Source organism: Penaeus vannamei, chromosome 25 (genome assembly GCF_042767895.1).
Source record: "Penaeus vannamei isolate JL-2024 chromosome 25, ASM4276789v1, whole genome shotgun sequence".
NCBI classification, from domain to species: Eukaryota; Metazoa; Arthropoda; class Malacostraca; order Decapoda; family Penaeidae; genus Penaeus; species Penaeus vannamei.
The window spans coordinates 5,264,861-5,274,860 of record NC_091573.1 but is presented as its reverse complement, the minus strand read 5'-3'; the positions used below and the strand labels follow the sequence as shown (position 1 = coordinate 5,274,860).

The 10,000-nt window shown below is 49.3% G+C and overlaps 1 protein-coding gene across 1 annotated transcript in view; it reads right to left on the bottom strand.

The window, feature by feature from the left end:
• LOC113814652 (G1/S-specific cyclin-D1) overlaps window positions 1–10,000 on the bottom strand; it is an 84,534-nt gene that overhangs the window by 5,470 nt on the left and 69,064 nt on the right. The window contains exon 3 of the mRNA XM_070138884.1: window positions 6,512–6,747. Coding sequence (XP_069994985.1) covers window positions 6,512–6,747 — 236 coding nt within the window. The remainder of the gene's footprint in view (window positions 1–6,511; window positions 6,748–10,000) is intronic.

Sequence of the window (10,000 nt, the reverse complement as noted above, 5' to 3'; positions counted from 1 at the left end):
AGGAAGTGGAGATAAGGCGAGCTAGAATGACAGAAAGACACAGACACAGACACAGACACAGACACACAAACACAGGTACAGATGCAGATATACAGACACAGAATCTCACACACACACACACACATACATACACACACACGAACACACATACACACACCCTCCCCTATCCCCACCCGACCCCCTACCCCACCCCGCCCCAACCCAAAACATCCCACACCCATACCCCCTACCCCCACCCCACCCCCCAAACCCTCCCACGCACCCCCTGCTCCCACCCCAACCCAAACCCTCCCACCAACCCCCTACCCCCCACCCAACCCTCCCACCAACCCCCTACCCCCACCCCACCCAACCCTCCCCCACCCCCACAAAGGACTGAGAAAAATCCTTCATCACACCTTCGCCCTCCCCGCCCCCCGCCCCCCCCTTCGAGAGGCCCGCCGCTTATCGCTCGTTTGTTTGCACACACTATCGCCCCAGATTGCAAAGCGAGCAGGTCTGCAGTGAGGGTCAGGGGGCGGCAACGGACAGCGGGGGTCTGGGGAGGGTGAGGGAGAAGGGGGGGGCTGAGGGAGGGAAGGGGAGGGGTGGGGCTGAGGGAGGGATGGGGAGGGAAGGGGAGGGGGGGTCTAGGGAGAGAAAGGGGAGGGAAGGGGAAGGGGGGGTGAAGGAGGGCAAAGGTGGGGGGGGGGCTGAGGAGGGGCAGGGGAGGGAGAGGGAGGGGGGTCTGATGAGGGCAATGGAGGGGGGGGAGGGAGGGCAAGGGCAGGGGAGGGCAAGGGAGGGTAAGGGAAGGGGGGCTGAGGGAGGGCAGGGGAGGGGGTCTGGGGAGGGTAAAGGAGGGGGGGGGAGGGGAGCAACAATGTGAGTGAAGATTAATGAGTTACGCACATTGACACACGCACACGGACGGAACGCACACTGACGTACACGGATTCCTACGCGCCAAAAATACCGGCCAAAAATTCGTTACATTCTTGTACTCAGATTTTTTCATGAAATTTGAAAAAAAGAAATCCAAAATAAACACACTGCTACGTAAGATTTCCTCTACTTCCACTTCCTTGCCTTGTAATCATAAACATTATTACTATTATTTCCCGAAACGGTTCTAGAGGGATACGGAAACAAAACAAAACTTTTCTTTTCTCGAATTATCACTTAAAAAGAGGTGACTAAGGAAACAAAACAAAACTTATTTTTTCTCGAATTATCACTCAAAAAGAGGTGACTAAGGAAACAAAACAAAACTTTCTTTTTCTCGAATTATCACTTAAAAAGAGGTGACATACGAGCCTAGTTCAATTGACCCTTGGCCACGGCGGCGAAACCTCTATCTATGAGACAGCGGACAAAAAATAGCGGTGAGTTAAATCGTTCAAAGTATCTAACGAACTAAGGGCTGGATTTATCTGAATGTCTCCCACTCTCTCTCTCTCTATTTATTTCGCTTGCTCTCACTATTTCTCTCTCTCTCTCTCTCTCTCTCTCTCTTTATTTCGCTTACGCTATTTCTCTCTCTATCTATATTTATTTAGCTTACTCTCACTATTCATCTCTCTCACTCTCTCTATTTTTCTTTCTTTCTCTCTCTCTCTTCCCTCTCTTCCTTCTCGCTCCGCACTTCCTCGTCATCTTAAGAACTTCCTCTTCCCCTCTTCTCCCTTTCTTCCGTACCTAACCTCGCTAACCTCCTTCTTTCTTCACTTCCTCTTTCTCCATACTTCCTTCCTTCCCTTACTACCCCCTTCACCTCTTCTCCTCTTTCTCCACTCCCCTCTTTCTCCCATACTTCCTTCCTTCCCTTACTACCCCCTTCTACCTCTTCTCCTCTTTCTCCCCACCACCCTTATCCCCCTCTTTCTCCTCTCCCCCCCTCCCCCCTCTTCCGTCTCCCGAGAAATGCTGACGCTACAAGAGAAGTGTTTTAAAAGGCCCTCTCCCCCCCTCCCCTCCTCCCCCACACCCCCCACCGAGCCTGTCCCAATGATAAACACATAAACATTCGCATATACACTCTTAACTGCTGGTGTATATTAAGAGATTGCATTCGGCAGAGGGGGTGGGAGTGGGGGGGAGGGGTTGGGGGTTGGGGAGGGAAGGAGGGAGTGTTGGGAGGGGAGGGGAGGGAAGGAGGGAGTGGTGGGAGGGGAGGGGAGGGGAGGGGAGGGGGAGGGAGGGAAGTATGAGTGGGGATGGAAGGAAGGAGGAAGGAGATAGTGGGGAGGGTGAAGGAGGGTGGGAGGCAGGAGGGACGGCGTGGGAATATTAGGTATGGAGAAAGGAGGGAGGAGGAGGGAAAGAGGAAGGGATCAGGAAGGAAGGAAAAAGAACTGCTTAATTTTTACACCAGACCCCTAAGAGCATTCCCTAAAATAAAAAAAATACTATTTATTTACAAGGCATTCCCTAAAACAGATGATCGCCGAAAAAATAATATTTATTTATAAGGCATTCCCTAAAACAGATGATCGCCGAAAAAAATGCTATTAATTTACAAGTATTTTCTTCAAGCGAAAGGGAGGAGAGGACGAACAGCTGATAGCTTGTCCTGCCCGCCCGGCCAGAGTCGCCGAGGCCGCCGCCATCTTTGTTTGGGTTCTGAGTCAATGAAAAGTTCCATTTCGTTTTCGCTTCGTTTCCCGAACGTGGCGAAGGGGAGGAGGTGGAGGAGCAGTAGTAGGGAGATATAGAGGAAGATGAAGAAGAAGAGGAAGAAGAGATAGTCGTGACGTCAAAGGCTGTCTGGGTGTATATGCCATATGTCTGCGACCGGAAGGGGAAGAATGCACGACGCCATGTTGAAAAGAATGAAATAGAAGATAGAGAGATGCGGAGGCAGGTGAGCGAGAGAGACAGGGAGGAAGAGATGATAAAACGGGAGAGAGAGAGAGAGAGCAAGAGAGAGAGAGAGAGAGAGAGAGAGAGAGAGAGAGAGAGAGAGAGAGAGAGAGAGAGAGAGAGAGAGAGAGAGAGAGAGAGAGAGAGAGAGAGAGAGAGAGAGAGAGAGAGCAGGGTGTGTATGTATTTGCGGGTGGGCGCGAGGGGGTCAAGGCTCAGGTCAAGTGCGGGCGTGAGTCACCCGGGCGGCGGGCGGGCGGGCGGGCGGGCGAGGAGGCCGAGGCGGGTACTGTCCTGCTGGAGGATGTGTTATCCGGCACATCCGCCTTCCTACGTGTCTAAAGGGCGGGGGCGCGGAGGGAGGAGGGAGGAGGGAGGGGGAAGGAGGGAGGAGGGAGGGAGAGAGAGAGACAGGGAGGGAGGAGGCAGAAGGAAGAGAGGCAGGGAGGAAGGGAGAGAGAGAGAGAGGCGGGGGAAGGGAGAGAGAGAGAGAGAGAGAGGAAGGCGGAGGAAGGTAGGAGGAAGGAATGGGAGAGAGGGAGGAGGGGAAAGGGGAGAAGAGAGGAGCAAAGAGGGAGAGGGGGGAGGTTGGCGATTACGTGTCTCTCACTCTATGAAAGAATCTCTCTCTCTCTCTCTCTCTCTCTCTCTCTCTCTCTCTCTCTCTCTCTCTCTCCATCCCTCTCTATCATTTTCTTTTCTCTTTCTCTTTTGCAGGTCCACGTACCAGCGCTCCCCTCCCCTTCCCTCTTCCCGTCCTCCTTCTTCCTCCCTCTCCCTCTCTTTATCGCTTCTTGTGGCCCTTCCCTCTACTTCCGCTTTGCCATACGCTTGGAAGAACAACTAAGACAAAATAAAAACAAAACCAAGGTCAAAAGAAAACAAATGTATACGTAAATCTTTAAAGGTCTTTAGCCCTTTAAAAATAAGAATCACGCAAAAAGTATGAGGAAGAGAGAGAGAGAGATGGACAGAGGGAGAGGGAGAGAGAGCGAGAGAGAGAGAGATAGAGAGAGAGAGAGAGAGAGAGAGAGAGAGAGAGAGAGAGAGAGAGAGAGAGAGAGAGAGAAAGAGAGAGAAAGGAAGAGAGAGAGAGAGAGAGAGAGAGAGAGAGAGAAAGAGAGAGAGAGAAAGAAAGAGAATGAAGAGAGAAAAAGAGAGAAAGAGAGAGAGAGACGGAAAGAAAATAACAAAGAAAGACAGACAGACCGAGAAAGCAACAGACCCAGAAATACAGAGAAAGAGAGAGAGAGACGGAAGGAGAAACAGAAACAGAAACAGAAAGAAAGAGAGACGGAAGGAGCAACAGAAAGAGAAAGAGAGAAGGAACAGTCATCGTATTCCTGGCACTCCGCTCGCATGTCTGCCGCCTAGACAGTTGTGTCTGCGGGCGGCGGAAAGTTGGGGCGAAATTCGGAATGTTTTTATGCGATAGGCGACGGGCAACGAGCGGGCGGGGGGGGGGGATGGTGAGGGAGGGAGGGAAGGGGAATGGGATGGTGAGGGAAGGAAGGAGGGAGAGAGGGATGGTAGAGGAGGGAGGGGAAGGGGAAAGGGATGGTGAGGGAGGGAGGGGAGGGAAGGGGATGGTGAGGAGGAGGGAGGGGAAGGGAAGAGGAAGAGAGGGAGGGAGGGGAAGGGAGGGGAAGGGAGGGAGGTGAGGGGGAGAGGGGAGGGGGTAGAAGGCTTGTCTCTATAACAAAATTAATCGTAAAAAAAAGATCAGTCACGACTGGAAAGGGTGAATGGAGGGCGAAGAGAGAAAGAGAGACATAGGAAAGGAGAAGAAGAAGAGAAAAACAACAACTCATAAACAGAAAGGAAGGCGTGATAAAGAAGAAGAAGAAAAAGAAGAGAAAAACAACAACAGATAAACAGAGAGGAAGGCAGAAGAAGAAAACAAGACGAGCACATCAACAAGCAAACCCCATGAACGAAAAACTCTACGGATGGCGCCCTCCACATTTGTCTCTGTCTGACTGTCTGTCTGTCTCTTTTTTTGACTGTCTATCTGTCTGTCTCCATCTCTCTCTCTCTGTCTGTCTGTCTCTGCCTCTCTCTCTCTCTCTCTCTCTCTCTCTCTGTCTTTCGGTCTGCCTGTCTCTCTCTCTCTCTTTCTCTCTCTCTCTCTCTCTCTCTCTCTCTGTCTTTCGGTCTGCCTGTCTCTCTCTCTCTCTTTCTCTGTCTGCCTGTCTGTGTATCTGTCTGTTTTCGCTCCATTTCTCCCTCCCTTCCTCCTTCCCTCCCTCCCTCCCCCCCTCTCTCTCTCTCTCCCTCTTTCCCTCTTCCTCCCTCCCTCTCTCCCTCAGCAGCACCGTGTCCCGGGAGCGCCTCAGCAATGTTTTGATAATCATCCTCGATTCAGAGTCGCGTCGTCTTATCGAGAGAGGACCAGGGGGGGGGGAAGGGAGAGAGGGGGGGGGTGAAGAGGTTAATGACCTCCTCTCACCTCGTTTCGTTAAAGGGAAGAAAAGAGGGAAGAGGGGAAACAAGGAGAAAGGAAGAGGGAGAGAAGAGAAAAGAAAAGGCGGTAGGAGGAGAGAAGGGAAAAGCGGGAAAGAGAAGAGAGATGAGAAGGGAACTGAGAAGCGAAGAGGAAGAGGAATAGACCAGAATAGAAGAGTGAGGGAAAGGAGAGAAGAGAAGAGAAGAGAACTGAGAAGCGAAGAGGAAAAGGAATAGAACAGAGGAAGAAAAGGCAAAAGGAAGGAAGATGAAAGCACGAATAAAATACAGCTGAGGAGGAAGAGAGAAAACAGAAGATATGACAGGAGAACAACGGAGAGAAGAGAGGCATCGAAAGGACAATGAATGAAGGAAGAACAGCAGACACGAGGGAATAAAACAGGAGAAAAGGAGAGGAGAGCAAAGAAGGCCACAAGGAAGAGAGAGAGAGAGAGAGAGAGAGAGAGAGAGAGAGAGAGAGAGAGAGAGAGAGAGAGAGAGAGAGAGAGAGAGAGAGAGAAAGAGAAAGAAAGAGAGAAAGAAAGAAAGAAAAGAAAGAAAGAAAGAAAGAGAGAAAGAAAGAAAGAAAAAGAGAGATAAACAGATAGAGAGAGAGAAGAGGCAAGAGAATCCCTAGCGTAATGATAATATAAAAAAAAAAAACGCTTATCATCTCAAGGTCTAGTTCATAAACTTAGGCTCGAGAGCTTTGTAAAAATGTCGAGCATACAGGCGCGTCTTATCGCCAATCAAACCCCGTGATAAGCGAGGGAGGCGCTGAGGCTGTTCGCTCGACGTCGCCTCCCCCGCCCCCCTCAAAAAAAAAAAAAAAATGCTTTGCAATTCTCCGCATTATTTTTTCCTTCTTTTACATACAGGAGAAATGTTGTTTATTTATTTATTTATTTATTTATTTATTTATATAAGAAACTCATTGTGATCCAAATATCCAAAAGAGACAGGCGTCCCTCGCGAGGAATATTCGACACAACAACAACGAAATCCCAAACAATTCGGAATGAAAACAGACAACAAAATCAGCCAAACAAGAAAATAAATGCAAGATAAAAAGACACAAATAAATAACACAAATAAAGTAAAAAAATAAAAAGTTAAGACGAAAAAGAGAAAGGAAAAACTCTGCAAGAGAAAGAGACCTAACACAAATAAAGTAAATAAAGTAAAAAAAAAAAGTTAGAACGAAAAAGAAAAAGGAAAAACTCACGGTGTCAATCTGCGTGATGGCATGCAGACTGTGGTAGAGCTCCTGCATGTACTGCTGCGGTGTGGTGGACGGGCCCCTTGCCTTGCTGCCGCCCACGGGCACGGGCGCCGCCGCCAGGGCCGCTGCCTCCGTCGCCGCTGCGCCGCCGTCGCTGTCACGGATCAGCATGCCCTGCACCGCTGTGGCCACCGCCGCCGCCGCCACCATCGACGGGGGGTTAGACGTGAAGCGGGCGTCTGCGGGAGGAAGAGAGGGGGGGTTAGCATACGTGCGTCTGATTGTAGTTCTGCGAGGTGGGGGGGGAAGGGGGTGATAGGGGAAGAGGGAAAGAGGGAAGTGGAGAGAGGGGGGAAAGAAAGGGGGGGATAGGGGGAAAGAGGAAGTGGAGAGAGGGGGGAAGAAAGGGGGATAGGGAGAAAGAGGGAAGTGGGGAGAGGGGTACAAGTACAAGAGGACAGGGGAAAGGAGGGAAAGAGCGGGGATGAAGAGAGGGAAAGTGCAAAGAGAAACGAGGAAAAGGAGGGAGAGAGAGAAAAAAAAAACATTAAGAGAAAGAGAGACAGAAAGAGAAAGGGAAAGAGAGAGAGCAAAATACCACACACCGAAAAATATTAAGAGTAAGAGAGAGAGAAAGAGAAAGAGAAAGAGAGAGAGCAAAATACCACACACCGACCACTTTATCCGCCTCATTAGGTCGACATTCCCTATCTCGAAACCCACCTTGTCGTTCTTATCAACCCCCTGGCCTCCCCTGTCCCTCCCCCAGGGGTAGAACAAAGCCCGGAGTAGACGGAAAACGGGTAGACAAAGCGAACGGAGGGGGACAAAGAGGAAGGGGGGATTAAAAAGAATAAAAAGTGAAAATAAAAATAAAAGACTCGGAAACAAGAGTACGTTATCCACTATGCCATTCCATAAAGGCACTTTTCCAGCGGCACAGCGTGGAGTCGTGGACCTTAAGGGAGAGAAAAGGATATCGAGGGAGAGAGAGAGAGAGAGAGAGAGAGAGAGAGAGAGAGAGAGAGAGAGAGAGAGAGAGAGAGAGAGAGAGAGAGGAGAGAGAGAGAAAGAGAGAGAGAGAGAGAGAGAGAGAGAGAGACAGAAACGGAGAAAAAATAGAGCAACAGGGAAAGAGAGAAAGCAAGAGAATAGAAAATGAAAGAGGAAGAGGAAGGAAGAGGTCTTTCCTCTCACTCAATAATGGACTTTTCTGTTCCCTCTACCTCTTGCCCCTTGAATATTGTCCTTCACTCATTAATGGGGAAGGAGAGAAACAGAAGGAATGGGAAACGTAGAGGGGGAGCGGGAGGCGAAAGGAGAGGGAGAGGGAGAGGGGGAGGGTGGAGGGAGAGGCGGAGGGGAGGGGAAACAAGTGGCTATACAACAGGAGTTTGTAAGAGCTATTTTCTCAAGAGTCTGCATCAATACGTTCGGCTTTATGAGCACAACAATGCATCCTTAAGGTGGGTAATAAGCGCGCGCGCGCGCGAGCGCACGCACACACACACACACACACACACACACACACACACACACACCTATTTATATATCTTTTTCGTATATATTAAATGCACAAAATATAACTCTAGAAATACACACAAGCATAATTTGGGAATGAAAAAAACACGGCGGCCATATACAACAGAACGAATCACGAAAGAAAGAAGAAAAGAGAGAAAGAGAAAAGATAGAGAGAAAGAGAGGAAAAAGAAAAGAATAATTCCTCTCAAAATCCAAACCGAATCCACAAAACACGTCAAAAGGGAAGAAAGAAAGAAGAAAAAAAGAAAGTAAACAGAAAAAAACGCAAAAAAAAAGTCCAAAAAACGAGGACCATAAACCCCATTTCACCTCACGGATAAAATTCACTCATTAGCGACTCACCTACGGGAATATCGCTTCCACCTCCCTTCCCTCCCTCCTTCCCCCCTTCCCCCCTTCACGGCCCTTCAACCCTCACCCCCTCCCCTTCTCCCTCTCCCTCCTTCATACCCTTACTCCCCCTTCCCTCCCTCCACTCCCTCCTTTCTCCCTCCCTCCTTCATGCCCTTACTCCCCCTTCCCTCCCATCCCTCCCTTACCCATCTCCCCCCTTTTCACCCCCTCCCTCCCTCTCTTGCCTCTCCCCCACACCCTCCCCTCCTCCACGTCCCATCACCTTCCCCCTCCTCCTCTCCCCACACACACCCTCCCCTCCTCCTCCCCCCACACCCTCCCACTCCTCCTCCCCCTCCCTCTCATGATCTCACTCTTAATCCTTTTTAAAACACGGGTAAGTATGTGTCTACAAGACGGATTGGGTGAGACAATGGCCGCCTGCTGATGTGGCTTCGGACGGGGCGGCCGGTCAGACATCGCTTGACGGGCATCACTCGAGGGAGTTCGCGATGACAAATGACCTTTGACCTGACCTTACTGGACCACGCCTCCCCACTCAATCCCCCACCCCACGCCTCCCCACTCTACCCCCCCTCCTAGTCTTCACCCCTCTTCGCGAAACAGGAATTGCACAAGGTCGGTAAAAAATTGCAAAAAAAGTGTTCTAATTCTTTAAAAGTGGTTCTTACTTTTGTTATTAATAATAAATAATCTCCGTATGCAAACTCTAATAAATTATCTATCTTCCCTCTATTCACGTGACATTATTCATCCATCTAAATACACACACACACACGTTTTTATATATATCTAAATTTTTATGAGACTCTTTATGAGGACACACGAGGGAGAGTTAATGAGGCAGGGTATGTGTCGGCTCATTTACCCGACCTCATTACGACCTCTCAACCGGGCACTAATGTCACACAAAGGGTCATTCTTAAAGGTCAATTGATCTGCTAAGTGTCCCTTTGGGATATAAAAAAGAAGAGAAAAATATATATAAACACCAACCGTTCAATTAGACCCCCCATGCAAGATCTCGGAGGGGGGAGGGGGAGGGGAAGGGGGAGGGGAGGGAAGAAAATGCCACGGGTTAGCTTCACCGTTAATGGCGCCAAGACCCTGTTATCCTCACCGTGATCCATCTCGCGTACGTCAGCGGGAAATGTTTGATGGCGGTCGAAATGATATAGGTACAAGTGACATGATTTTTATGGAGGGTCTGGTACGTGAGGAAGAGGAAGAGGAAGGAGGGAGAGAGGAAGGGAAGGAGGAGGGGGAGGAGAAAGAGGAGGTAAGGCAGAGACGTGCAAAAGGGGCGGGGCAATAATTAAAATACGCTCGTTTTCTCCCTTCTTATTTTCGATGAGAGGATGGAAAACACAATCACATTTTTTTCCTTAATTTCTTCCCATTTTCTTCAAGATCGCGACTGGGAAAAATCCCAAGACATAAAGACAGAAATAAAGATAGAATAATCAGAATGACTAAGAAAAAGAAGGAGCATCGTTATCAAGGATTTCAGAAAATTATATCTTGTCCGTATTACAGATTTCTTTGAACGATACTTACTGTTGCTTTGAAATCTCTTTATCTATCCTTCCTATT